Source organism: Arabidopsis thaliana, chromosome 3 (assembly GCF_000001735.4).
Source record: "Arabidopsis thaliana chromosome 3, partial sequence".
NCBI classification, from domain to species: Eukaryota; Viridiplantae; Streptophyta; class Magnoliopsida; order Brassicales; family Brassicaceae; genus Arabidopsis; species Arabidopsis thaliana.
Genome location: NC_003074.8, coordinates 19719508 through 19747482, shown reverse-complemented (window position 1 = coordinate 19747482; position 27975 = coordinate 19719508). Strand labels below are relative to the sequence as shown.

The 27975-nt window shown below is 35.7% G+C and overlaps 8 protein-coding genes across 13 annotated transcripts; 3 read left to right on the top strand and 5 right to left on the bottom strand.

Moving 5' to 3' along the window:
* The first annotated feature begins 368 nt into the window (after nt 1-368).
* Nucleotides 369-3465, top strand: PAL2 (phenylalanine ammonia-lyase 2). The gene is made up of 2 exons (NM_115186.4): nt 369-1267; nt 1478-3465. Exons 1-2 carry the CDS (start codon nt 864-866, stop codon nt 3225-3227), a joined length of 2154 nt encoding a protein of 717 aa, NP_190894.1. The 5' UTR covers nt 369-863; the 3' UTR covers nt 3228-3465.
* A 434-nt stretch (nt 3466-3899) lies between these two features.
* AT3G53250 (SAUR-like auxin-responsive protein family) lies at nt 3900-4796 on the bottom strand. 2 transcript variants are annotated; one of them, NM_001339604.1, is made up of 1 exon: nt 3900-4796. In NM_001339604.1, exon 1 carries the CDS (start codon nt 4651-4653, stop codon nt 4186-4188), a length of 468 nt encoding a protein of 155 aa, NP_001326813.1. In that variant the 5' UTR covers nt 4654-4796; the 3' UTR covers nt 3900-4185. The 2 variants fall into 2 exon arrangements, with proteins under 2 accessions (NP_001326813.1, NP_190893.2); NM_115185.2 differs by having other exon boundaries at nt 4010-4629.
* A 3454-nt stretch (nt 4797-8250) lies between these two features.
* On the bottom strand, nt 8251-13717 carry RLP45 (receptor like protein 45; the record flags this gene model as incomplete). 3 transcript variants are annotated; one of them, NM_115184.5, is made up of 6 exons in its annotated part: nt 8251-10594; nt 10690-10764; nt 10947-11021; nt 11114-11269; nt 11346-11661; nt 13524-13717. In NM_115184.5, the coding sequence occupies 5 exons, from the start codon at nt 11554-11556 to the stop codon at nt 8436-8438; spliced, it is 2676 nt and encodes an 891-aa protein (NP_190892.3). In that variant the 3' UTR covers nt 8251-8435. The 3 variants fall into 3 exon arrangements, with proteins under 3 accessions (NP_190892.3, NP_001325565.1, NP_001325566.1); NM_001339602.1 differs by lacking the exon at nt 13524-13717 and adding an exon at nt 12860-12862 and having other exon boundaries at nt 8302-10594; NM_001339603.1 differs by lacking the exon at nt 13524-13717 and having other exon boundaries at nt 8302-10594; nt 11346-11556.
* Nucleotides 12788-13645, top strand: AT3G53235 (uncharacterized protein; the record flags this gene model as incomplete). The annotated part of the gene is made up of 3 exons (NM_148871.1): nt 12788-12992; nt 13100-13133; nt 13540-13645. 3 exons carry the CDS (start codon nt 12788-12790, stop codon nt 13643-13645), a joined length of 345 nt encoding a protein of 114 aa, NP_680126.1.
* A 2246-nt stretch (nt 13718-15963) lies between the features above and the next one.
* On the top strand, nt 15964-16709 carry RTFL1 (ROTUNDIFOLIA like 1). The gene has a single exon (NM_202692.2). The coding sequence runs from the start codon at nt 16173-16175 to the stop codon at nt 16344-16346; it is 174 nt and encodes a 57-aa protein (NP_974421.1). The 5' UTR covers nt 15964-16172; the 3' UTR covers nt 16347-16709.
* Nucleotides 16710-20354: 3645 nt separating this feature from the next.
* AtCDC48B (ATPase, AAA-type, CDC48 protein) lies at nt 20355-24133 on the bottom strand. Its single transcript, NM_115183.4, has 6 exons — nt 24039-24133; nt 23776-23941; nt 23319-23547; nt 22432-23198; nt 21769-22344; nt 20355-21674 (listed from the first exon to the last, which is right to left on the bottom strand). The coding sequence occupies exons 1-6, from the start codon at nt 24065-24067 to the stop codon at nt 20994-20996; spliced, it is 2448 nt and encodes an 815-aa protein (NP_190891.1). The 5' UTR covers nt 24068-24133; the 3' UTR covers nt 20355-20993.
* A 503-nt stretch (nt 24134-24636) lies between these two features.
* Nucleotides 24637-25546, bottom strand: AT3G53220 (Thioredoxin superfamily protein). Its single transcript, NM_115182.2, has 3 exons — nt 25317-25546; nt 25186-25211; nt 24637-25087 (listed from the first exon to the last, which is right to left on the bottom strand). Exons 1-3 carry the CDS (start codon nt 25449-25451, stop codon nt 24868-24870), a joined length of 381 nt encoding a protein of 126 aa, NP_566982.1. The 5' UTR covers nt 25452-25546; the 3' UTR covers nt 24637-24867.
* A 33-nt stretch (nt 25547-25579) lies between these two features.
* UMAMIT6 (nodulin MtN21 /EamA-like transporter family protein) lies at nt 25580-27406 on the bottom strand. Of its 3 annotated transcripts, NM_115181.3 has the most exons (6): nt 27117-27406; nt 26971-27033; nt 26775-26891; nt 26236-26638; nt 26003-26154; nt 25580-25908 (listed from the first exon to the last, which is right to left on the bottom strand). In NM_115181.3, exons 1-6 carry the CDS (start codon nt 27299-27301, stop codon nt 25719-25721), a joined length of 1110 nt encoding a protein of 369 aa, NP_566981.1. In that variant the 5' UTR covers nt 27302-27406; the 3' UTR covers nt 25580-25718. The 3 variants fall into 3 exon arrangements, with proteins under 3 accessions (NP_566981.1, NP_001326998.1, NP_001326997.1); NM_001339600.1 differs by having other exon boundaries at nt 25608-25908; nt 26775-27033; nt 27117-27396; NM_001339601.1 differs by lacking the exons at nt 25580-25908; nt 26003-26154 and having other exon boundaries at nt 26207-26638; nt 27117-27318.
* Nucleotides 27407-27975: the final 569 nt, after the last annotated feature.

Here is a 27975-nt window from a genome sequence, read left to right as displayed (position 1 = left end):
AATTATTGGTTAATAAAATTTCAAATAAAAGGACAGGTCTTTCTCACCAAAACAAATTTCAAGTATAGATAAGAAAAATATAATAAGATAAACAATTCATGCTGGTTTGGTTCGACTTCAACTAGTTAGTTGTATAAGAATATATTTTTTTAATACATTTTTTTAGCAACTTTTGTTTTTGATACATATAAACAAATATTCACAATAAAACCAAACTACAAATAGCAACTAAAATAATTTTTTGAAAACGAAATTAGTGGGGACGACCTTGAATTGACTGAACTACATTCCTACGTTCCACAACTACTCCCATTTCATTCCCAAACCATAATCAATCACTCGTATAAACATTTTTGTCTCCAAAAAGTCTCACCAACCGCAAAACGCTTATTAGTTATTACCTTCTCAATTCCTCAGCCACCAGCCACGACTACCTTTTCGATGCTTGAGGTTGATATTTGACGGAACACACAAATTTAACCAAACCAAACCAAAACCAAACGCGTTTTAAATCTAAAAACTAATTGACAAACTCTTTTTGCGACTCAAACCAAATTCACGTTTTCCATTATCCACCATTAGATCACCAATCTTCATCCAACGGTCATCATTAAACTCTCACCCACCCCTCATACTTCACTTTTTTTCTCCAAAAAATCAAAACTTGTGTTCTCTCTTCTCTCTTCTCTTGTCCTTACCTAACAACAACACTAACATTGTCCTTCTTATTTAAACGTCTCTTCTCTCTTCTTCCTCCTCAGAAAACCAAAAACCACCAACAATTCAAACTCTCTCTTTCTCCTTTCACCAAACAATACAAGAGATCTGATCTCATTCACCTAAACACAACTTCTTGAAAACCAATGGATCAAATCGAAGCAATGTTGTGCGGCGGAGGAGAGAAGACAAAAGTGGCGGTTACTACGAAGACTTTGGCAGATCCATTGAATTGGGGTTTAGCAGCGGATCAAATGAAAGGAAGTCATTTAGATGAAGTGAAGAAGATGGTCGAAGAGTATCGTAGACCAGTCGTGAATCTTGGCGGAGAAACACTGACGATCGGACAAGTTGCTGCCATCTCCACCGTAGGAGGCAGCGTTAAGGTTGAGTTAGCGGAGACTTCAAGAGCCGGTGTGAAAGCTAGCAGTGATTGGGTTATGGAGAGCATGAACAAAGGTACTGACAGTTACGGAGTCACCACCGGCTTTGGTGCTACTTCTCACCGGAGAACCAAAAACGGCACCGCATTACAAACAGAACTCATTAGGTAATTAATTAAATCCTATACCTTATATTATATAACTAATTAATAATTAGAGAACTCATTAGGAATGTGATCAGAGAAATAAATAAATTAGTGGCTTAAGTGGATAACGCATACTCACGAGTATACAATTTGCATGGGAGATATACCGGGTCGGTGATACCGGTCGGGTCGGGTCTATTTTAATTAATTAAAGTTTATTTCCGATTTCAGATTTTTGAACGCCGGAATATTCGGAAACACGAAGGAGACATGTCACACACTGCCGCAATCCGCCACAAGAGCCGCCATGCTCGTCAGAGTCAACACTCTTCTCCAAGGATACTCCGGGATCCGATTCGAGATCCTCGAAGCGATTACAAGTCTCCTCAACCACAACATCTCTCCGTCACTACCTCTCCGTGGAACCATTACCGCCTCCGGCGATCTCGTTCCTCTCTCTTACATCGCCGGACTTCTCACCGGCCGTCCTAATTCCAAAGCCACCGGTCCCGACGGTGAATCGCTAACCGCGAAAGAAGCTTTTGAGAAAGCCGGAATCAGTACTGGATTCTTCGATTTACAACCTAAGGAAGGTTTAGCTCTCGTTAATGGCACGGCGGTTGGATCTGGAATGGCGTCGATGGTTCTATTCGAAGCGAATGTCCAAGCGGTGTTAGCGGAGGTTTTATCAGCGATCTTCGCGGAGGTTATGAGCGGGAAACCTGAGTTTACCGATCATCTGACTCATCGTTTAAAACATCATCCCGGACAAATCGAAGCGGCGGCGATAATGGAGCACATACTCGACGGAAGCTCATACATGAAATTAGCTCAAAAGGTTCACGAGATGGATCCATTGCAGAAACCAAAACAAGATCGTTACGCTCTTCGTACATCTCCTCAATGGCTAGGTCCTCAAATTGAAGTAATCCGTCAAGCTACGAAATCGATAGAGCGTGAAATCAACTCCGTTAACGATAATCCGTTGATCGATGTTTCGAGGAACAAGGCGATTCACGGTGGTAACTTCCAAGGAACACCAATCGGAGTTTCTATGGATAACACGAGATTGGCGATTGCTGCGATTGGGAAGCTAATGTTTGCTCAATTCTCTGAGCTTGTTAATGATTTCTACAACAATGGACTTCCTTCGAATCTAACTGCTTCGAGTAATCCAAGTTTGGATTATGGATTCAAAGGAGCAGAGATTGCTATGGCTTCTTATTGTTCTGAGCTTCAATACTTGGCTAATCCAGTCACAAGCCATGTTCAATCAGCTGAGCAACATAATCAAGATGTGAACTCTCTTGGTTTGATCTCGTCTCGTAAAACATCTGAAGCTGTGGATATTCTTAAGCTAATGTCAACAACGTTCCTTGTGGGGATATGTCAAGCTGTTGATTTGAGACATTTGGAGGAGAATCTGAGACAAACTGTGAAGAACACAGTTTCTCAAGTTGCTAAGAAAGTGTTAACCACTGGAATCAACGGTGAGTTACATCCGTCAAGGTTTTGCGAGAAGGACTTGCTTAAGGTTGTTGATCGTGAGCAAGTGTTCACGTATGTGGATGATCCTTGTAGCGCTACGTACCCGTTGATGCAGAGACTAAGACAAGTTATTGTTGATCACGCTTTGTCCAACGGTGAGACTGAGAAGAATGCAGTGACTTCGATCTTTCAAAAGATTGGAGCTTTTGAAGAGGAGCTTAAGGCTGTGCTTCCAAAGGAAGTTGAAGCGGCTAGAGCGGCTTATGGGAATGGAACTGCGCCGATTCCTAACCGGATTAAGGAATGTAGGTCGTATCCGTTGTATAGGTTCGTGAGGGAAGAGCTTGGAACGAAGTTGTTGACTGGAGAAAAGGTTGTGTCTCCGGGAGAGGAGTTTGATAAGGTCTTCACTGCTATGTGTGAAGGTAAACTTATTGATCCGTTGATGGATTGTCTCAAGGAATGGAACGGAGCTCCGATTCCGATTTGCTAAGAGAGCATTCCTCTGTTTCTGTTCTGTGTTTTTGTGTTTTGTTTCAATTTTAATTTTGCTGTGTTAATGTTTGAATTGAGTTTTTGATTGTAATGTGAATGGTGTCACACCTTGTATGATATATATGATATAAAAACTTACGTGTAAAACTCGTTGTTAACTTGTTACTTTTTATGTTGGTAAATGTGGATTTGACACCGTTGACAAAAGACTTTATGATTTATTTGTGTTTGGCTTCAAATGTATGTTTCTGGCCTTTCTCTAAACATTTCGAATCCTTTTATGTGAGTTTCTCTTTTTAGATATTAGACTAATATCTATCCTATGCATCTCATGGCCATTTCTTGGAGCCTATCGTGCAATAACAAACACATTATATCTTCTTTGTCATAATCTTTCATTTGCGAGTAACAAAAAAATCTTACTTCTTGACATTCATCCATTTTAATGATGTAGAATAATACAGATACAATTGATAGAAACTGGAAGTTGTGTCTGTTCTCTGACAATATCTGCATCAGAAAAGAGTTCAAGTTTGCTCTAAACTCGAATAAGATAGCTGCAAACTCATTCCCTTTGGCTAGTCAAGACAATTGCTAGAAACTGAAAGTTGTTTGATTTTCTGACAATATCTACATCAGAGAAGTTCAAGTTTTTTTCTATGACACAGAACAGAAGCATGATCAGATAATGTTGGAAGTTTTGCTATTTGTCTTCAGATATTTGTCATAGTCTTAATGTTTCAGTTTATTTGGAAACATTTGAAAATGTAACATGTTTAGTGAACACTCACTTATATAATACGATAGATGATTACTTATATTACGAAAACTCTTACTTAATTAGTGTACAAGATTATCTAAATCAATCCTCAACATTAATTCTCTCTAGAAACATAGAACCGGATGATGAATCAAAACCAAATGAATATGTCTTTTGAATCCCTCCCTTCTTAACATTACATGCCAATGCAGTTTCTCTGATGCTGAGGAGCGCCACTGCAACGAACAACATCGAGAAAAGTGTTCTCATCACATGGAATCCATAGTCTTGATGAATTATAAGCATCTTGCGCTTGATCAAGCAATGCTTTAAAGATTGGATGAGTAAGCAAACTCATCTTTATCACAAACCTCTTGTAATCATCACCAACATACACTACCAAATGTCCTCTCGGAACATCTTTAGGTATTGCTTCATTTTCCTTCTTGAATCCCCAAGAAACCTTGTCGCAGCAACTCTCGCATGAAGATGTACAACAAGGTAGAACTATGGATTTGCTCTTCATGATTCTGAATTTGTTTTCGCATGATTTTATGAACTTGTTCTTCATTTTGAGTATAGAATGAGAGGTTTCGAATATGAATGATGAATAAAAGAGAGATAGAGATGGTTTTGTGATGAGAAGTACAATGGTGAAGTACATGTATATATATAGATGATTGATTTACAGAGCTTAGATAGAAATGAAAAAAATCTTAGGTCCATAGTGATATTAAATGTAATGTTTTTTTGAGTATGAGATGGGCAAGATTTTTTTATATAAATGGTAAGATACATCACGAGGGCTTTAAATTATGAGAATTGTTTGCCATTTTTTTTTCACTCGTGCGGTTCCGTTATTTTCCCTCATAAAACTGAAACTGTACGAACATGCATTGCATTATTACAATTGCAAATAAGAAATGTTATTTTCATCTTCTCGACTGTAACTGAAATCATGGGAGCTAAGACTTGTAAGACCCCACAAAAGAAAGAATTGAGAGATAGAGAGAAGATAAGGGAAATGAAGAAGAGTGATGGGTTTTAAATCTTCTTGGACAAAGTGTGATCTCGATTTATGATTCATGGATTTTATGATTCTAAAATGTACTCTCTTTTCTTTTGGTGATTTCTTGAAGATCAAGGCTTTAGTTGAAGTGACTTCTTGAATTAGCCTAATTTGTCTATAAAAATCCAATGTTCATTTAAAAAAAAAAAAAAATCTCAAGCTGATTAGCATGTGAAGATTGATTAGGATCATTCTTGTCTAATGGTTCTATGAATAGATATATGATAATAATATATCTAAATAGGTCTGCTTTTTATTTTGTTTTGTGATTTTTCTTTATGCATGGATTGCAAGTGTAGACTGATAAAGAAGTGTCAGCTTTTGCAGGGTCCAATATGATTGGGAAGCAGCACAGAACAGAGCAGATCAACTATTCATTAGGATTCAGATTCATCCCCCCGAAATAGCTGAGTATGAGAAGAGCAATCATTCTTTCTTACACATTACTTATGCAGATGAGCCTATGGTATGTTCTGTTTTTTTCATCCCAATAGGTGTCAACTAGGACCTAATCTAAAATTAAGCTTGTTTAATGTAGAACAAAAGAAAGTTTGAGCTGGTTTTAGTGAAAATATAATATGGTTTTATCTTTTTTGGGTTATGTGGGATTGGATTTGGAAATCAGATTATCTTTTGGGAGACATTTTCTATTTGGTTTCAGATTTTTTTGTTTTGTTAACAACATGCATTGTACAGAATTGAATTTGGATGGTGACACATCAATGACACTAATACAAACGATTATGCTTCATGTTATGCGGTTATTTGGTTTTAGTCTTTCAGATTTATTCTCTAAGTTTTTTTACCATCTGTATTATTTTGTTTGTTTATAATCATTTTCTAATGTTTTGTCATGATTTTGATTTCGAAACTATTTCAATCAAAATTTGAGCCTGACAAACTAAACATATAATCATCAGCTTCAAATTTTTTTAATATATATTTGTTTTTATAACTCTTTTTTTATACTTTTTGTTAACAAAATAAAAATTTGAATCTATTAAAAGTTTTAAACTAGCCTTTGGACCAGACAGAACTGATGTATCATCAGACCCGGGACGGTCAAGCTGGTTTGAGATAAGAAGGAGGGCCATTTCTAAAAAAGTAGGCTGGCTTCGTCTGCATGAAATTTATTGTGGGAACGTGAGGCTTTTATGATGTTTGTCTTTTGAGTCTCATAATTCTTACAAATAACCTCATTCGATAACCAGGAATTATTTAAACTTTAATTAACGAAATTACCAACCTTTGATTTAGGATCAACAATACCCTAAATTTTAATTGTGAAATGAATTTTATAGCCAGCCAGCCCTTTGGAGTAGGTTTTCTTTCATAAACGTCAAACATAACAAATACTAGTCAAAATATAACAAATCTAATTTTCACGAGCACTAATGCTTTCGTTTGCCCTTGTCTATGGGCTTATGAACTCAGTTGCTCGTATATTCTTCAATATTTTTGGTTTATCAAAAAATAATGAGTAGTTGAGTTATCGATATGTTCAATAGATATTTTAGTTAGTAAGGAAACGGTGTTGTAACTTTTTTTTGTTATAAACTTGTAATGAACGTGTACTTAAACATTACATCATAAGATCGGGTCACGATGGAGTAATGTACTTATTTCATACTCGGATCATCGATCGATTAGCGACTCTTGGGATCAAACCCTATTTTGACTTTGATTATTTTGAAAGAAAATAGAAAAAAGAAGGGCCTAGATGAGGTAGCCATACCCTTATTACACCCACAATTATTTGATTTGACTTTCCCATGTGTCTTTCCACAGATTAGTAGCTGTCATTCTTTTTTCATTATTATATCAGTATTGAGTGCCAAAAAATAAAAAAATTGGAACCTCAGTATAAGAAATAGTGATTTACACTATAAAAAAAAAACATTTAGGTTTGAAAAAGGATAACAAGACACTTTGTAATAATCATTTTGACTTAAAAGGTCTAGACTCTAGAGATTCGGTGATTTCGGCCAAAATACGAGGAATACTTAGATAGTTAGATTTAAACTAAGTTGTTCAAAGAGTATGAATATCAGACTAGTTTAATTTTGTTCAAAGTATATATATGAACTAGATTTTAACCCGCGGTACACCGCGGGAACAATTTAGTTTGTAAAGTTAGTATACATAAAAGTTTGCAAATTGTATCTATCTATAAAATATTTTATTTCATAGTTTACAATTGTTATTAAGTAACGTCCTGCCAAACCCGTCCCGCCAACCCGTACCGTAATAAAACTATTTATTTTATTAATGTTGATCTTATTTATGATATGTTTATGAATTATTGTCTAAATATTTTGTAATTTTGTAATAATTAAATGCTATCAAATATCTCTGCGGTTTGATACAAATATCTCTGCGGTTTGATGATTATAATCGAATTGTTATAGTCATGGAGAAAAGCAATATCAAAAATGATAATTTTGTAGTAATTAAATGATATTAAATATTTTGGAAGTTTTATTTTAGTAACTAATCGTGTAGTTAATGTGAAGAGATTTAGGGAAGATTGTTAAATATCAAATATTTAATTCGAAGATTTTTTTCTAATTATCAAAAACAAACATTAAAATCCAGTAGCAGCCATTGTAAATAAGTCTTAACTACAGGATTTATTTCACAAAATGGCTGCAAAAATGTATATATAGATATCAGAGACCGTAATACTCGATAACTTTTAAATCATTTCAAATATACCACAAAAGTGTTTAGAAGGTCGTTCTCAAAAAGTTTAAGAACCTTCCTGATAAAAATATTTTTGTTATTTTACAAACAAAACAAAAAAAATAGTAGTTTACGAATTACGATATCCCTTTTAAAAAAGAACAGATCTTTTTATTTAAGACATCAAATAAAACAGATATAGTTTAAAATTGTACAACATTCCATAGTCCAACTAACTCTAGTTAAGTCTCGCCCATGCTTCATTTTGGGAGGCAGTAGTCACATTCTTTTTCTCATGCATGGTTCTAATAATTATTTATTTATATGTAGGAAGTATAGACGGTGAACTCGCTGGTCGGACCATTATAGTTTTAAAATAATGAGTTTGAGAATTCAAGATATTATTACTCTCGGTTTCAATTTATAATTCGTTTGTCCATAAACCAAATATTTGCGTTAATTCGAAACAAAAAGATAAATATTCGTTTTCAATTATTATTGTAGATTCCTGTAATCATTTTTCTTACTAAAGGTTTCAGCTTCTCTTAATATTGAAAGCTTATGATCAAAATATTTGATATGTTAATCTTCACGAAAGTTTTATACGATGGAGAAATTTGACAATATGATCAAAATATTTGCAAGATTCAACTATTACATTTTATTGTTTCATCCTCCACGTCCACGAACCCTCTCTAGATAACTCCCAGTACATCTTTTACGCGGTCGATAAAAGTATCAACAAGGCAGAACCATGCTCGGCGCCATGGAGAATCAAAGCAGAGAAACACCAAAAACCCCATCATAACCGTTACGTAGGTCGTCCCGAGGCTCCACCACAATACCACAATATCGAGTAATCCACTTTCATCGTCATCTTCATATTCTTTTCCTGAGCTGATTGTGGTACCACCACAGCTTCTTTTGGTGGGTGATCCACAGAGAAGAAAATTACCTAAGTAACTCTTCTCACCAAAGGTGTTGAACTGTTTTCCTTGCGGAATCACACCTGAGAGATTGTTGTATGACACGTTAAAGACGACAAGAGATTGCAACAATGTGAGTTGTGAGGGAATGGTTCCATGCAACTTGTTGAAAGAAAGATCCAAGCTCTCTATGCTTCTTAGGTTGGAGAAGCTTCCAGGTATAGAACCCGATAATGAATTGCGTGAGAGATTCAGCGAGCGTACTCTCTTAAGATCTCCTAGCTCTTCTGGGATATTACCACTTAACTCGTTGCTCGACAGATCCAGGCCAAACATCTGGTTAAGAGTTCCTCTCATGTACAAGTCATATCTCTGTTTCACCGCAAATTCAACTTGGACATTAAAATCTACCGAGTAGTCTAGAGAAAACCGATCTGACACAATCAAAGACTCGTAATATACTTCGGTGTATATCTCCATAAAGTTTGAGAGCAAGCTCGCCGGATACCAATCTGAATCAGCATTACTATGTCCTCCTGAGCCAAATGATAGATTGGTGACACACGAAGGTATGGATTCATTCAATCGATTGTGAGCAAAATCCAACATCCTTACGTTGCTTAAACCGCACAGCTCAACAGGAATCTTTCCTGTCAAGTTATTCTCTCTCAACAGAACAACACTGATGCTCGGGGTGCTCCTGAACAGTGGAATGTTTCCAGACAGTTTGTTGTTTCTCAGATCAAGCAACCGTAGCCCGTACCACAACGTGTCTGGAATAGATCCAGTGAGATTGTTGTTGTGCAAGTCCAATATATAACCGTAATCTGAGCTGGACCGCAGGGGTAAGCTACCCGACAAGAAGTTTCCAGAAAGGTCCAAGAGCCAGAGGTAAGGAATGTTGAACAAAGACGGTGGTATGGCACCTTGTAGACGGTTGTTGGAGATCCTCAGAACTTCCAAAAAGAAATTGCCTAACCACCTTGGAATTGTACCAGTGAGTAAGTTGTTTGATAAGTCGATCACACTCAACATCCTTAAGTTGAGTAGAGTACGAGGGATCTTCCCTGTAAACATGTTATTGTCCATGATCAGCGTAATCAAAGAGGTCTCATCACTCGATTTCCGAATAATCGGGCCACTGAATCTGTTGTGCGAGAGCTTAAGCCAACTCAATGAGTAGCAACCTGTGAAAAGATTCCTTGGCAATTTCCCTGAGAAGTTGTTGTAAGATAGGTCCATAAATTCAATATTTTCCATCCTGGCCATAGAGGAGGGCATGTTCCCTAGAAACTCATTGTTTGAGAGATTCAAATGTCTCAAGCTCGCAAGTATCAAACCGACATCCTTAGGGAGTTGATTGTTGAAATTATTCACCGAAAGATCCAAAATCTGCAGCCTGCGCATGGTTCTTGGAAGTGTAAGTGTTTTGAATGAGTTGTTCTGTAACAACAGGGCCTGAAGCTCTGTGTTATTTTCCAGCAGCCAAGTGGGGAACACTCCGGATAATATATTGTTGGAGAGATCGATGACCCGCAATTCCTGCTGATACCAAAGAAAACCAGGGATTTTTCCAAGGTTGCAGTGTGACAACATAATACTACTTAGCTGCGATTGCAGACCACCGGAAACGTTAGTCTCTACTATTTGCAGCATACCAGACCTGGAAGAGAGTTTAAAAACCTTGAGCTCTGTTAATTCAGTGATCAAACCCAACGAGAACAAGCCTTCAAAGTCATTATCGAGAAGTGATAAGTATTCCATGGATTTGAAGTCACTGATGAAATATGGAATCTTCCCACTTAGGTGATTTGATGATAGATCAAGAACTCGGAGTTTGGAGAATCTCGAAAAACAGAGTGGGATTTCACCCTCAAATCTGTTTCGACTAAGACGAAGCTCTTGCAACTGCTCTAATCTACAAATTCCTGCAGTGATGGATGCACAGAGAAACGTCAAGGCATATACAATCGAAGCTGAGACGAGTTCCTCTACTAAAAAAGGACTATTAGTCATAACTTGCCTTGTTTTTGCAATGAACCAGAGAATTTATTATTGCTTAGATCCAAGGCTCTGAGGTTTCGCAGATTAGTGAGCTCTGCCACAATTGAAAAAGATGCAACATGGCTTATAAATAAATGAACACTCAACTTGATTATTATGTGTATCAAGATTGACGTAGAGACACTCAAATTGCAACAAAAAAATTATAGATTATGTTACAACGTCAACGTCGCATTGATTTTATCAGTGTTAACGCAGGATCATAGTTAAATATACCTTGTGTTGGTAACTGGCCACTGAACTTGTTGAATTTCAGATCTAGTACTTCCAAACTTGTCAGATTTATTAGTTCTGTGCCAAAGTAAGAGATATCAGAAACAAAGTGAAAAAGACTTTCAATGTCAGTGACATATATATAGTTTGATTTGTTCTGGAGTACCTACCTTGAACAGGAAAGCCACCCTTAAATAAGTTGTCATGGAGAATCAAAGTCTTGAGCGACACAGCCTCATTCAAGTATGGCAAGACACTGGTATCGTAAAAGTTGACACCGAGATCCAGAGTCTCAAGATTTCTTAAACTTCCCAGGCCCTTACCACCTATATAAGCAGTAAAGTATTTTACATTGTTAGGGGACTTGAATACAAGAACAAAAACGAAAACGAATGTACAAACCTTTTCTTTCGTCGAACCAGCCTTTGAAGTACCCCGACGACAAGTTGAGACTCTGAAGCTCTTCAAAGGGATAGAAAAAAGTTAGGTTCAATTGGGGAAGAGGATCTGGGGGACGTATGGATTCTAAAGATAGGGAGATTCCGATCACGCGTTTGCTGGTGATGTCGCACTTGATTCTTCTCCAATGGCAACAAGACCGATCACTACTCATCCATCCTCGACGAATGTCTAAATGTGGATCAGTAATAACCGAGATAATATAAGCCTTGATCTCCAACAAACCCTGCCTTTCACTTTCAATGCAGCTTCTACATCCCTGTAACAATATCATCATCATTATAATCCATGTTAGGCCAAAGTCCATTAACTTCGAGGAAGACATTAAGTGCAAATATCAAATGTAATGATGATTCAAAGTCATTTTATAGTTTAGACATCAAGGCATGTGATGCAATGTGCTAAGACGAAGATGAAGTCAAAAGAGTGTCACAGCAGTAGAAATAGATGACCTGTAATTAATCAATGGGTATCAATTTAAATATAAACATAAACATTAAAAACTCTGCAAACTATGCTTAAAAAGTGTTCAGATAGACGAAGAAACTCACATGGTTATCCTCATATTAAGGAGTTGAAAAATACATTACATTCCATATAAATTTTCTTCACTATAATACTAAGCCGTTTCCAAAATAAAATTAAGCCCCAAGAGCAATTGACAGAGCTTCATTACGAGCTTTAAGCAGCCCAACAAAGACCCAATGCATGATCATGATGGTTACTTTCTCTGAATGATTTGTCTCTACCAAATCTTTTGATGTAATTAGCGAAGTGAATTATTTGTAACTGATCATTTAACCATAGATAATTCAGATGGTAGCTTTGTGGGTTAGATTAAAAGACACTTGTCATCAACTTGTTCGGCTATCAACGCATGCTATTAGAAAGAAGAATGAAATCATTGAATGAAAATTATGTAAATTGCTTGAAATTTTACTTTATGTAAGTTGTTACCATCCCATTGACTTTTAATTACACAAACAAATATAAAAGTCTATGATTAAAAGAAAGGTGATCCACTAGAAATGGTGGAAATTTCCTATTCGGGCAACTAACCAATTCTTCTCATTGATTCTTATGTCGTCTTCACCACTTTAACGGTGGAACTTTCCTATTTGGATGAGTGATTATTATTTCTTTTGATTTTTGTATCATCGTCACAAGTCACAACAATAACAAACAAACACATCAATTAAAGGCTAATCAATCAATCTTTTGTTTTGTCTTTTCCTAGTGGAACACACAGAAAACAGTTGCAAGATTTCCCATACCTAAACCTTACTTCTCAATTCTATAAAAAGGAAAGCTATTGCATGAAACAAGACAAAACAAAAATGCAAATTCAGACAAGGCATGTCGTGGTGGTAGTGGTGCTGGTAATAATGGTGGTTATGAGCTCTTTAACTGTGGAGGGAGGAGGGAGAGGGATATACACAAAAGATCAGAGGCTTCACCATGTTCAGAAGGACAGATCCGCCATTCCATCAACAAGAGGAGTAGACAACCACCATAACATTCCAAGACAAAACTTTGACAATTGGGGTGCAAACGGAGGAGGAGGTGGTGGTGGTGGAGAAGATGGAACAGGTTAGAATCAGCAACACGAGAAAAAAGATATGACTTGGGACAAAGGAGCTCCTAAGACGTGTATATGTGTGTATATCAGTATATGTAAAGACTGTGATGTGATGAAGCGGATATTAAGCCTATGTTTTCTGCTTTTGTGATGTAATCCTAAGTATATATATGTTTTTGATAAGACTTGAGGTGTGCACATGTGATGAATGAATGGTATTTAACACTCATAAGAGTGAGTTCATAAACAGAAAGTATGGAAATTAGGTGTAGTTAAAATTAGTACTTTACAGTTAGTTTTCGCCATGCTTTGGATTACCAGTAAAGCTTCTTCCTTAAAGTACTACAATAGCTACTTCAAGATTAGTTGTATGTATCCCCTGAACTAACCAAGCAAGTAAAAGAAAGATACATTCTTTCACCAAATTCCCACTAACTACTATAGATCATTGCATCAAAAAGCTAAAGCAAGTAACCAAATCTCCAAGAAATATCAGGCAACAATTTATTATGCAAATGCAGCAATAAGGACTTTTTCATTACCGGGACTAGCTTGAAGGAGCCTCATCGTTGAATCAATGTCAAGCCAACCGATTCTTCCAATTCGAATCGCTTCTCCACCGAAGGAGAAGACGGCGGAGGAATCCAGTGTTGTCACATCCTGAAGATTCTGTGTTTCGTTCGATGGCGGAGAATTGAAAGACGGCGAGAGAATGGATTCGAGATTGGTGAATCTGACCGAAATTAAATTAAACCGGGTTCTTTTCTTGACATCAATTAAACCAGGTCCTTTCATACCAACAAGGCAATAGATGAAAAAAACAAAATAAAAAAACGTTATCTACGAAGGTAATAAACCCTTAAAATTAAGGTTTGAGGGTGATCTCCACCGATGATACTCCCTCAAATTTATTTTTTATTTCTTTATTTACATTATAGTCTTTAATAGTAACAATAATCACTGATAATGATAAAAGTTTCATAAATAAATATAAAACATATATTATCAAAATAATTATGTTAAATAATATTTTAATTTTTTATATAAAATTAAATATAAATTAGAAAAGAAACATAACATAAAACATTAAAATGATTTATAAAATTACATGTAAAATTACAAAAATATTCAATGTAATTATGTCTATAATGCTTTCATATATGCTCAATGTAATATTATTGTTGTATAAATTTATTAATTTATTTTTTTAATATTTTAATATATTTGAATTTATATGCATATATTTGTCATAATTAAATGTAATAGAATTATTTGTAAGATATATTAAGTATAAGGACTAAAATAAAATTTAGAAGAGATTTTGAATGTGTGAATAGTATGCACCCTGAAATTTGAAACTTCATTATTCACATCCTCAAAAAATAAGGGTTTGAGAGTTTGTTGGAGTTAAAAAAACCTTCAAATTTGAAGGTTTGAATGCTTAGCTTGTTATAGATGTTCTTAAAAATAATCATTTCTTTGTACTAATTTAGTTTTACAATAACAAACTGATAATATATATTTATTTATCGATAAATTAATAGAATTTCACGGTTTCGAAATTATTAATTTATAAAAAAAATATTTTATGCAGAAAACAAAAAATAATCCAAAATCAAAGCAATTTAGTTCGTCGACATCTTTCATCCATTTGTTATACTTCTGTAGATCATTTTCAGAATTGAGGTATCCACTTAAGAAGATCATGCCCACACAATTACTTCCCGGCAACACACCGGCCAAAAAATTAAATTTTATTTCACGTGTGTTTGTTATTTGTTTTCCAAGCATCTGATCAATGATTTGAACTATATATCTTGTAATTTTCTCTCCTCTTGTGACTCAAATTATTTATACACAGCACATTTAAACCGCAGAGCTATAAATGTTTAATCTGCTCATTCGTTTCAACTAATAACTAGCGGTCAAGACAATGTTTTTGACCAAATGGAGCATTTCGATTCAGCGTGGTCAAGTGGGATTACAGACAGTTAACAAAATAAACAACACAAAGAAAAAGATGGAACAAGAATTCTAAGAGTTGTTACTTGTTACTTCAAAAGGGTCATGTTTGTATGAAGGAAGAGTGCAATCAATTTTGATACGTAAACTTCAAAAAGTGTGGTATATGTCGTACGAACCTAATGAGCTGCCACGACGACAGGAAATTACCGTCTGTGGGGTTCGTTCTACGTAGACCGACCATTCACATTTCAGATGTTCACCAAAGATCTACCAATGAGTACATCAAAATTAAATTAAATGTTTGACTAAGAATAAAGAAAGACATTTAATATAGAACATCGGGTCCTAGTCCACTCTGTATTTGTGGTCACATCTCTTAGAAATTACACACATGCAAGTTTCTAGTATGCTTCGAATTGATTATGCTATATTTATGTTTACAGCTCAAAATTTGGTTATGGTTTCCAGATATTTGTATGAAATATTAGCCTTATCCAATTTACACGTTTATAAATCAAATCAAAACTATAGTTCGTTTATGTATTTCAATCCGCTATGTATTTCAACGACAACATATATAAGTTCCTTTGTGTGTTTAATCATAATTCACGTTAAATTTTAATAAACTACTAACCTTATAAGTTATAACTAATTTTAGATTAAGCGTCTGAGCTTTAGAAATCTTAAGAAAAAAAGAATCAATTTAAAAAATAAAAACCTTACTGAAGTAGCCAAATAGGTTCTTAAACATACCCACACTATATACTCTATATACACTCTATTATTACATTATTTCTAAATAGCAAACCACATACACATACCACACTATTTTATTTAAGTACAGTTTCACTTAATCTACAAGATCTCTTGAAAAAAACTTAAAAACACTACACCCTAAAACAGAACCACAGAACATATATCACATTAATATTCTTCTAGAATGCGTAAGGTTACATATATACAGTATTAGTGTTACCTATTTCATAGAAAAAAAAAGAAAATATGTCACATATCAATCATTTATTGTACCAAAGCAAGTGACCCTCGTTCTAATTCATAGGCTTAGCTCTCTCCATATATTGACTCTTTCTATGTCGCAATATGTCTCCATTAATAAACTCTCCCTCTCTTTCTCCGTCTTCTCACATTTCCACAACAAAGCTCTCCATTTTTCAACAAAGAATATCAAATTTTGTCCTTGTAGTGGTGGAATCATCAAGTAATTAATGGGAGAAGAGAACAGCACGAGCGGGACATGCAAGCCGTCCAAGACATTCAAGGCGAAGTGTAGCCACATGGTGAGGAAACAGCGAGCCAAGTTTTACATCCTTGGCCGTTGTCTTGCCATGTTAGTCTGCGGGCGTGGCCGTGACCGCGAGCGTGACCGTATATTGATTTAGATCTTTACCTTATGTTTTGTTTTCTCTTCTTGTATTTTTCCAACTTTTTGGGTTGGGTCGCCGTTTTTCATTTTTCCCTCTAGTATCAAACTTTTGAACTAGGGTTGATATTTAAGTTATATACACATGAATATATGATATTGATGTGAATGCATTCTTGAAATGCTTAGTTAATTTAAGATTTATCTCTCTCTTTTGAAAGCTTAGAATGGTCTTTCTTAAAAACATGTTTTAGTTGTCAAGTACTAACCTCTTCTTTTTGTAAACCACTGGCCCTGGAAATATCGTCAATTTTACTTGGAATACATAGGTTATTCAAAATTAATTGTAAATTCAGAATTACTCAGACATGCATTAATCCTTCAAATGCTCGTTATCATTAATCATATGAATAATTTAGATATTTAAAGAATCGAATAATCACAAAAACTTCGAAAACTAACTTTGCTGATGAATAATTTGTTTACTAGTTCTTTTATTTGGCAACATCTGTTTCCCAGTTACATATATACAGTACAGATATCATGTAATTTATATCTTGAAAACATTATAGATATTGAGGTCAGAGGTCAAATCTCATCCACTGTACTTTCATGTTAGGCACTGCACAGTTTTAAGTGACAAAACAAATTCAGCTTGCTATAAACCTTAATTAGTATAAGTTTAGATTTCAGATATTTTTTATTTTTTTTAAACACGATAGATGTCAATAGACAACAAAAGTCTCGTTTTTGAGAGTAATATCCTTCATTAAATTAGTGTAACGATACCAGCGAAAAAATGAGAGGAAAAGGTGGAGAAGATAGAATGTAATTATGACAAAGTCTACGGCCTGAGAGTCCATGCATGTGAGATGTGACTCGATCGAGTCCAATTCATACTAATAATGCAAATCGAAACTATGCACTATTTTCTTTTCTATTTTGTCGGTTTAGGGAGGGCGATATGTTTAATTGGGTAGTAGATTAAAATTTGAATATGAAGACGAGAAACCAACATCATTTTCCATTCGATTCATTAAATATTCAAATGCATATATATATTAAAAGGAAAAGCAAAAGGATAATAGATTGTGGAATACTGCTGGAATTCAATGTCCGTACCATGAAGAAAATAAGTGAAAATAATAGTAATCCTAAAAGCATTCTCTTCTTCATATTAAATAATACATTTTAGTTCATAGGAAAAATATATATTAGTACATGCATAATAATTCCATTTGATACTATCGCCTTGGTTTTTCTTCCATTAGATACTTATAAAGTCGAAAATGAATAAGTTATTAACTCTTTTGATATTGTTCACTTTTGAAATGTAGATTATAGAAATTGCGATGGTCTAAAGGGTCCAAATGCAATATATTATGTTAAGCATATATGTAATAGGATATTTAGTTACGTTACGTAAAGAAAATTTTGTAACGTACAACTATGTTTTGACCAATGCAGTCAGTGTTACCACTAATTTATTAGATTCATGATATCTTCAAAAATACGACCCAACTACACTTATAAAACTATATAGTACTTAAAACGAATCCGAAGCCAAGAAAACAAACAAACTTAAACGTTCAACATCACGTGCATGCTCTTCCTCCAAGTCTCGAACTTTTCCGACACGCCGCAACCGCTGATTAAATTTAGATTATTATTTTCAAAACATTTAATCATTAAAGTAATTATAGATACTTGTCAGATACTCGTAGGATTTGAGCGTTATACTGAATCTTAATATCTATGTCCGATTTGAATATTTGGATCGTGAATATATATAGTACATATGTTGAAAACCAAATGTAGGTAAAAAAAACTATGAGCCGACAATGGGAATCGTCGAGGCGAAAAAGGTGTGCAGATGCACTCGTGCGGTCCCTCCTCGTTACTATTATTCATCGTTTTCCCACTACTGTTTGATTTATTACTACAGAACTCAGAACATTATTTTCTCAATCTCTTTTCTTTTTCTTTTTAAGTGTATTTATTTATTTATGATGATGGGATAATTGAGAAACGTGACTTTCAACTTTTTTCAGAAAGGAAACTTGATTTGTATAAGTAGAAGTCAGCATCATTGACGAAAGAGATGGGGGAAAACATGGTTGGTCTCATAATTATTGTCCCGAACAGATTTTAAGGAATTCCTTAACTCTACTATTTTATTGTGTTGTATTCCACTAACTGTGAATCGGTGGAGAGTTTTGTTGTTTTGCTTCTTATTCCTTTGGACGTTACTACGAAAATAGGGAGAAAAGAGGAAGATATATACGTCAGATCAGTGTGGTGTTTTGCAATTCATATCACATATTGTCATATTCACATTACTAACATATAACATTAGAAAAAAAAACAGATAACAATAGAAATATCTTAAGTAAGACATTGCCACATTAGTCACATGGGTAATGTTTGGGACTAATTTAGACTTCTAGCCTTAATTACAAAATTTAAAATAATAAAAGAGAAAGATCATTATTCATTGGATTGCAAAAGCCGATTGGACTCAAACAAGGAAAAAGCTAAGAAAAGGGATTTGGGACCCGTTGGGGTTGGAAAAGAAGAGAGAACACGTGCATCTCTCTGACATACGTTGAAACCCAAACACTTGCCTCCATTTTCTTCTTTCGAATTTATGATTTTTGTAATCTCATGACTATTTCCATCAATTTCCATCTATTTCCATCAATTTATCATATTCAATAGTATCAATACAGTATAATGCCAATATCTTCACTCCTTGAACTTTCATTGACCATTGTTGTATAATATATTGCATTCCGTTAATTAAGTTATGTATAATTTGTATCTATTAGTGAATTACTCATCCATTTTTTTTTTACAACTAATTACTCATCCATTTAGATGACATAATTAGGTTTTCTAACAATAAACATCCAAAAAGATAATAATAAACATAAAAAGGTTTTGTGCTCGCGTGTGATCAGTTTATGAGCTAGACCCCCCACGAGGTGGTGTCTTTTGTAGCAGTCTTTGTAGACTTCCCACGTGCGGCTTGTGTAGATTTTATCCAAGAGAGCGGGCCAAGTCCAACCCCAAGACCGTCCTCTTTCGTGTGTCACATGCATATTTTTCTCTATAAATTAAAGTATAAATCTTATAAGATTTTCAAGGTGACTAAAAATTTTCCATTTTGAAAAAAATTCTGCTATGTTTCTCCAGTCAAAACCAATATGCCAATATATCGTAACGTGCAAGCTAACTTGATTTTGTACAGAGACTTATGCTTTAGTATAAGTTTTTAATTTGAATAGAAAACAAGATTTTGGATTACCGTGACGTGGTCGTTTGAGCGTTAAGAACAATCGTTATAGATGATGAAATGATCATGCATTTTTTTACTTTAAAAGGTAATTTATTGCGTCGATTTTAGGCCTAGTTGTAGTTCCGTACTGTATATGATGACAATATTAGACGCTAGCTATGATGGTCCTTCTGACAAGGATCGTGATTGTGCGATCGTCTCACTCATCATAAGTTTGTTTCTTGTGTAGTAGTGGTGCATAACTGTATATACTGATATACATACTTTACTGTGAGGATGACTTATCTTGCGGAAAAGAATCTAGATGCACGAGATCACGCATGGTTAATTAAAAAAGTCCAAAACATCAATCTTTTATTAACAAACAAATAAAGTATTTATGTGTGTATGTTTGTATATAATCTTACAATTACAAAACTGTTATATGTGATACAATCACGAAGAATGAGAAAAGAAGTGTATATTCTCAACCTTCTCTCAGGTTACACAAATGATTCTATCTGTATAACAAAATTCATAAGATTTATCATGAAGACTTTATAATTAATATTTGCAATAATCAAAAGAGTCCAAATGAGATATGTTTGAGAGATGAGCACAACAAACTCGAAAAGTAAATTACCCACAATGTCACCCAAAAGAAAGAAAAAAAACACAAAGTTTTTAACTTTTTTTTTTGTAAAAGGACTTCTACTAAGTGCAAAAAGGTTTTATAGAGCGATTTTCATAACTTGCAAAAGTAAACAATGTAAATGAGTGAAAAATTTGAGGAATTTTTAGTTGGACTCTTTTTGAACAAAATTTGACATCGTCTTTATTTTTGTTATAATCTTGATACATAACAGATACAGGCCTTATGCTGCAATAAAGTTGCAGGAGAGGATTATGCTTGAACCAGCTTGTACCAAATTGGTGGTCTGGATGAGATCAGAAAACAAGTTGAGACAGGACAACCCTTTAGCGGTGAAGATGAACTTAACTATTGTGTTAACTTTGTTTACGTTCCAAGTCTGGTTCCGCTTCCAGAATAAATAAAGAGAGAGAGACTCGTGAGATCTCAACTGTGCACTTCTATTTTATATAAAGAAGATATTTCAACAATTACATCAGTTTGATGATTCTTTCTAGTTAGGGTGTAGAATCTGTGTACTCGCAAAATCTGTGTATGTATATCCGGTTTCCTTTGGGATGAATGCAGTGTTCTCATTTCTCTAGATTTATTTCATCATGACACCATCATTGTTCTAGAGTCTCAACGATTATATACAAAAGACTTATAAATAAAACACAACAAAGACCATCGAAAGTTTTTCAAGCAGAACAAAGTTAAAGACTAAAGAGAGTAGTCACAGGGTCTGATCAGACCTTTCAACTGTAGAGATCATCATCATCCGCTGCTCCTCCGGATGTGGCAAACGGGTCGACTCCCCCAACTGTGGCAGCAGCTCCAGGGAAAGCTCCAGTAGTCCCTGTCGGCGCATCTGGAAACCTGAACTCGCTTCCAAACCCACGTGATTGCTGGAGAGTCTGAGCAAAAGCCTGATACTTGCGAATGTCTGCATCACTCACTGATCTCCTAGCGTATTTCATGGATTCCTCAAAGTGACCAGCTTTAATCTCTGCAATCTCCTCCTCATCCTCTTCCATTGCTTCTGGCGACTCTGCTCTCTTCCTCTCCTTCTCAATATCCTTCTCGATGTTTTCTCTGATCGCATACTTGCAAGAACGCTGGCAAATCTCTGTGATGTCCGCACCACTGAAGCCTTGGGTGTACTTAGCAAGAGCCCTCAGGTCAACATCTTTCGCCACAGGTGATTTCCTCAAGCAAGACTTAAAGATCTGGTAACGAGACTCCTCATCAGGAAGAGGAATGTAGATGAGCTGATCGAGACGACCAGGACGCAGAAGTGCAGGATCAATAATGTCTGGTCTGTTTGTAGCTCCGATGATGAAGACCGTCTTCTTAGCATTCATTCCATCCATCTCCGTAAGAAGCTGGTTCAATACTCTATCTGCTGCACCACCAGCATCTCCAACACTGTTCCCTCTCTGTTATTATAAGAGATGTTCATTAATTTTTCTGAGATAAAGGTAAAGGGCATAAGTTGCCTAAGTAGAGAGATTAAGAAACCAAGTACAATACCTGAGTGGCGATGGAGTCCAGCTCATCAAAGAAAAGAACACAAGGGGCAGACTGTCGTGCCTTGTCGAATATCTCTCTCACATTGGCTTCACTCTCTCCAAACCACATTGTGAGGAGCTCAGGACCCTTGATACTAATGAAGTTGGCTTGACACTCGTTCGCAATAGCCTTAGCCAAGAGGGTCTTTCCACAACCAGGGGGGCCATAGAATAGGACTCCTTTAGACGGTGACATCCCAAACTTCTCGAATTTCTCAGGATGCTCCACTGGATATTGAACAGTCTCTTGGAGCTCCCTCTTGACATTCTCAAGACCACCAATGTCCTCCCAAGACACATTAGGCACCTCAACGACAGTCTCACGTAGAGCTGAAGGATTGCTGTTACCAAGGGCAGTCTGGAAATGATCATTACTGACAGCCATAGAATTGAGAATTTCAGCATCTATCTCCTCGTCATCTAGGTCAATTACATCCATCTTCTCCCTAATGCATTGGAGAGCAGCTTCAGTGCATAATGCTGCAAGATCAGCACCAACATACCCATGGGTGTCTTTAGATACTCTTTCCAAATCAACCTGAATAAGAGAAAATAATGTCAGATCTAAACAAATAGAAAAAGGTAAAAGAAAAGAAGAAAATAATTATATGTAACAGAACATTACATCTTCCGCAAGCTTCATGTTCTTGGTGTGAATCCTGAGAACTTCAAGACGACCAATCTCATCAGGAACACCAATATCAATTTCTCTATCAAAACGTCCAAATCTTCTCAAAGCAGGGTCAATGCTGTTGGGACGGTTGGTAGCTCCCATAACAATCACATGGGCTCTGGATTTAAGACCATCCATAAGTGTCAAGAGCTGGGATACAATCCGTCTTTCAACTTCTCCGTGAGTCTTCTCTCTTTTTGGAGCAATCGAATCGATCTCATCAATGAATATGATCGAAGGGGCATTCTTCTCAGCTTCCTCAAACGCTTTCCTGAGGTTACTTTCACTCTCACCAGCTAGCTTCGACATGATCTCGGGACCATTGATACAGAAGAAAAATGCACCAGTCTCATTAGCAACAGCACGGGCAATAAGTGTCTTCCCAGAACCAGGAGGGCCATAGAGCAAGATTCCTTTGGGAGGTTTCACACCAATAGACTTGAAGAGCTGTGGATGCCTCAATGGGAGCTCAACAAGTTCACGAATCTGAGCCATTTGTTTCCTGACACCACCAACATCATCATACCCAACTTCATCCAACCTCTCCTCATCCTCTCTCTTTATCGGTTCACCTTCACAGAAAATTTCTGTATCTGGAGCAACCACACAGTACTCAGCAGGATCAGTTTCAATAACCTTAAACTCAATACTTCTCATCCCTCCTCTAACTAGGAAAAGATCGCCCTTCCTCACCGGACGATATGCCTCTAAGAAATAAGCTGGCAATAAAAAATAAAAAAAACAGACATTAAACTACTGTGATAAAAACAGAACACATCAAGAAGCATATAAGCAGAGCACAACTTAAATGACAAAAACAGGGAAGAGAAAACGCTTACGTTTAAGGTATGCATCAAATATATTGCCACTTACTCCTTCAATGGTATCATCTAAAGGTAAGATGTGAACACGGTTCCCATACTTGACATCAGGACATTGATGAACAGAAATAACATCCCCAAGCCTAACTCTGAGATTAGACCTAACAACCTTGTTCATTCTAATTTTTGGTTCATCACATGTCTCATCAGCTAAAGCAATACACACAGTATCCTTCCTCTTCTTTCCCTGCAACCACAGATTCCCAAAACAAAAAGAGAGAAAACAAAGATGTAAATACACACAACTCAAAGAAACTATCCCAAAACAAAAGCATGAAAATTGAAAGACCTAATTCAAAAAACAACCCTTCTGATAAACCCTAGCAGCAAACCAATGAACAATCACAAAACCTTATAAACCCTAATTCAGTAAAGGAAACAAGAGAAGAAGAGCCTTAAAATTCAAAAATCAAACCTTGATTAAGATAGTATCACCACGAAAAAGCTGTAGCTTCTCCATGGTATCAGGGTGAAGAGAAACGACGGAGTTATCATCGTTAATGGCTTCATCCACAACCAAACGATTCGCTGCCTTCTTTTTCTCCAGAATCGCGGTGCTAAAATCCTTCTTCGTCCCCTTCCTGAGATATTCAGAGAAAAAAAAATAGAATTAGAAAAACCCCAACACGAAGACTAACAAAACCTTAAAGAGTTACTCAGTAATTAACAAGTACTTACGAATCAGATGATTCAGCTTGATTCGCCATGTTTGATAATCGAGTAGAGAGAGAGAGAGAGCTTCGCAGAGAAGAAAAAGAAGATTCGAGAAGTGTAAATAAATAGACAGGTGTGTGTTTTATTTATATAGAAGACAAATCCGTTTCTTGTTATCAAAGAAACGTTTATTTTATAGTATTTGTTTTCCATTATTATTATTCTTTTCTTCTATTTTTTTTTTATACATCTTCCAATTTAGAAAAGCTTCTAGTATGTTCTTATTTAGTTTTGAATAAACATTGTGATAATTTCACAAGAGATTTTTTTTACAAATTCAACAAAGTTACGTTTTAAAAAAAAAATTACGAAAAGAAGGTCGGTCTTAATGGGCAACAATAAAAGTTTTAATGGTTGATATTTTTTGTGGTGGAAGACCGTCCAATCTCAAACCTGACCCAAATTAGAAAGTTACATTAACCCAATTCATTCCTGGAAAACAAAACCGTTTAGAGGTGAAGCTTGGTGCTTTTGAGATTGGCAAGAGTGTGATTTAGAGACTTCAATGTTTCTCAAGGTCATTATACCCGGTTAAACCAAATTATTTGAGAGGGAAAGAGCCGCCGTGAGGAGCTCGGTGTTCATATTTATTTGTCAAGAGTTGTATCATGAATGTTAGCTCCATCCTCTGTTTAACCTTTGATGTTTCTGTAAGTTTATCCCTAACATTAATCTACCAAAGTCCAAACTTATTCAGGGGATTATTGTCGAAGAGCCAAGTATTTTTTGTGTTGGCATTTAAAGTATCACAAAAGGAATGCAGATTTTCATAGTTAATATTTGATGAACATATTCAAGAGTGAAGCCAAAGACGATCATGGAGCCTCTGTTCACCAGCTCCAAACATCTCATCGACTTTCTCGCCGTCTCTGTAAAACTGAAACGTGGGTGTGTAACGGATGTGACGAGTGGTTTCAGGGCACTCGTCGATATCTGCATAAACAAACTTGAGCTTCGAGAAACTGTTGCTGAGCTTTCGGAATGCAGGAAGAATCTGGCTACAAACTCCACACCTGAAAGTTTCAAAACAAAACCGTTCTCATTGAGGCATTTCATCGAACACTTTATAAGCATGAAAAGCGTAATCGTAAAAACAGAGAATAAGGTGTACCAAGAAGCTCCATAGTTAATAACAGCCTGAATATAACAAAGCAAAAACAAGAAGAACAGTCAGATTACGAAAAAAAACCAGCTTCGGTCTTAAAAACGTGTACAAATGTATAAGTTGTCGTGTGTAAGAACCGGAGATTTGGAAGACTTTATGTCGTCAAGAATTGTGAGGAAACTTTGGTCGTTTGGTGCGATTTTCACATTTCCATTGTCATTTGATTTGGATTCGAATTCAAGATTCGCTCCCTCTGATTCTTGCTTTCTCATTTTTTTGTTTCCTCTCTGTTTTTGTTTGTTTGGTTTTTAAAAGCGCCAATTTTGATCCCTCCAGGTTATAATATCATAACCTGAACCGAACCACAACTCTACTCACCTAACCACTGTGGCACTAAACCCAAACCAATCGATTTAATTCTAAACCGATTTTAACCAAATTTATTTTTATCTCTATTTCGTCAACCGGGTCCATTTCGATTTTAATGAGGAAGAGAGTAGGAACTAGGAATTTAAGACATAAATAGGATCTAACAAAATTTAGGAAGAAATTAATGGTTGACTAATAGGAGATCTTGGTTTATTATTATGGTAGTCTTCTTCATCACCAAAATCTGATGCTGCTGAAGAAATCATGTGTTGTTGTTGTTGGCAAAGAGCTTGATTCTCCCAACTCTTTCCCATCACAACTAAGTATAGTCCACTCATGATTAGTATTGCACCTATCAATCTGACCAAAACAAACATTAAAAAATGTGTAAGAAACTTAACTATAAGATATGAAAATAAAACGCATAATGAGTCAAAACATATAGATAACATACCCTCCAAGGTAAAAGTGTTCACCAAGAGCTAAAGTAGCTAAAACAGCAGCAATCAAAGTTTGAAGAGGCAAATACGCTGATACAAACAGAGGTCCTCCTCTTTCCACTACATATATTTGTATTGCAAACACCATTGCTGAACCAACTAAACCCTGAAATATATTCAAACTCACACCAAAATCAATCACACCATTCAAAAGAGTCTTAATCTAAGAAAATAAACAAACACTTACAGTGTAGAGTAACGCGTATAATTCGCCTCCTGATATTATCTTCCACCTCTCTAGATCTCTCTCGAAATAAGCCGAAATTCCAAAGAACTGTATCACTGCGAAAAAGCAAGAATAGGAGACGAAGGAGAAGCGAGCTGGGTACTTTTTAAGCAATGGTGATTGTAACACAATCCAACTTGACCAACATAAACAGTGACCCATCAAACAGAGACATCCCAACGTCCAGTTCTTGTTTTCTTCCTCTGCTTCTTCAGGTTTAATAGTTTGGTTCACTATATTCAGACTCGGTTGGTAAATGGTTGGTCCTTTATAGAGTGTTATAACCAAAGAGCCTGCGACAGATACAATTGTCCCCACCACTTTGGCTATACCATCTTTCCTCTTCCATTCCACCTTCTCTATTCTACAATTGTTGGTGTGTCATAATAAAAATGAGATATGAGTGGTATCAGAGCCCACTTTGAGGGTCCACAATAATTGGTCCGCAAGATACACATCTTGTTTCCCAAGTTATCTCCAATAAAGAATCAAGAACATACCCGAGCAACGCTGCCATGAGGAATGAAACAGCAGGAACAACATTTTCAGTTGCTGATGCGAATGTTGGTGAGGTATTGTCCAATCCAAAGATGTAAAATCCTTGGTTTAACGTTATTCTATAACCAAAAATGAGTATTGTAATCAAAAGTTTTTTGTCATTGATCTTGACTCCAAGATATAAAGACAAGATCATACCCAACGAGTCCAAGAAGGAAGAATTGAATCAGAAAACTGATTTTCATCGCCGGTCTTTCTTTTCTGTTAGAAATATACAAATAATATCAAGAATTAAAGAATTGAAGATATAAGATTTAGTTTGGTTTAAAGAAGTGTAATTATACTTTTCAAGGAAGTAAGCAGAGGGAGCAAGAACAGAGAAAGCGACGATGGTGCGGTAAAGTGGGAAGACGAGCTTGCTTACTCCTAAGTTTAGAGCATATCTCATGATCACGTGATTACCAGCGTAGCCTGTCTGAAACACCACCATAGCTATGTGAAGCTTTGCCCTTTCCGGTATCGGAGACATCGTTCTCCGCCGGAAGTAACCAAAGACGGCAGGAGAGATCTGTTTTGCTTTTTTTAGTTCGAATGATCTCTTGTGGCGACTTTCTTGAAAACGACAAAAACAGAGATAAGACTGTCATGTGCAGGTTGTCTGAGTCTCACGTGAAATGTGAATAGTCTAAACCGATTTTAACCAAAGCCATTTTCAACATTGATAGATTTCATTAACCGGCTCAATTAGATGCGTCGATTTTAAACTCTCTTTGTTGCAAAAATGAGATTAGGCTTAACACTGGGATTTACTTAACTAATCATACTTAAGAGTGCTTCGTTGGCTTAAACTTTTAAGTGAGTGGAAAAAAGATCTGGTTTCATCTCTTTCTATCTTCTTTTTTAAGTCCCTAAGATATTGAAATTCCAAAATCCAAACCCGATTGGATACTTAGATTAGTTAATTAAATTTTAAGATGATGAAAGCCATAATCCCTGAAGACAATGATAATAAAAAATCACAAGTTGATGATGATTCAAAAGGAAAGATACTTGGAACCTAATCCAAATCTATAATCTATAACTTAAAAGATGACCTAGATCAAGGAAAAACAAGAACCTAACTAACTGATGCATGATGTTATTATCCACTAAACTATTTGTGTTCGTCAGCTTTTTGGACATTTTTCCCAATTTGGGTAAACT

Excerpts from the sequence above, each read along its gene's own strand:
- UMAMIT6 (NM_115181.3), bottom strand. The coding sequence starts at position 27,301 with ATGTCTCCGATACCGGAAAGGGCAAAGCTTCACATAGCTATGGTGGTG. Across the intron at positions 26,892-26,970 it reads TTCCTTCTTGGACTCGTTGG|AATAACGTTAAACCAAGGAT; the intron begins GTATGATCTTGT and ends TTTTGGTTATAG. Across the intron at positions 26,639-26,774 it reads CTCATGGCAGCGTTGCTCGG|AATAGAGAAGGTGGAATGGA; the intron begins GTATGTTCTTGA and ends CAACAATTGTAG.
- AT3G53220 (NM_115182.2), bottom strand. The coding sequence starts at position 25,451 with ATGAGAAAGCAAGAATCAGAGGGAGCGAATCTTGAATTCGAATCCAAA. Across the intron at positions 25,212-25,316 it reads TAAAGTCTTCCAAATCTCCG|GCTGTTATTAACTATGGAGC; the intron begins GTTCTTACACAC and ends TGTTATATTCAG. Across the intron at positions 25,088-25,185 it reads ATTAACTATGGAGCTTCTTG|GTGTGGAGTTTGTAGCCAGA; the intron begins GTACACCTTATT and ends TGAAACTTTCAG.
- AT3G53250 (NM_001339604.1), bottom strand. The coding sequence starts at position 4,653 with ATGTACTTCACCATTGTACTTCTCATCACAAAACCATCTCTATCTCTC.
- AtCDC48B (NM_115183.4), bottom strand. The coding sequence starts at position 24,067 with ATGGCGAATCAAGCTGAATCATCTGATTC. Across the intron at positions 23,942-24,038 it reads CAAGCTGAATCATCTGATTC|GAAGGGGACGAAGAAGGATT; the intron begins GTAAGTACTTGT and ends TGAATATCTCAG. Across the intron at positions 22,345-22,431 it reads ACATGAAGCTTGCGGAAGAT|GTTGATTTGGAAAGAGTATC; the intron begins GTAATGTTCTGT and ends TCTCTTATTCAG.
- PAL2 (NM_115186.4), top strand. The coding sequence starts at position 864 with ATGGATCAAATCGAAGCAATGTTGTGCGGCGGAGGAGAGAAGACAAAA. Across the intron at positions 1,268-1,477 it reads TTACAAACAGAACTCATTAG|ATTTTTGAACGCCGGAATAT; the intron begins GTAATTAATTAA and ends TTCCGATTTCAG.
- RTFL1 (NM_202692.2), top strand. The coding sequence starts at position 16,173 with ATGGGAGAAGAGAACAGCACGAGCGGGACATGCAAGCCGTCCAAGACA.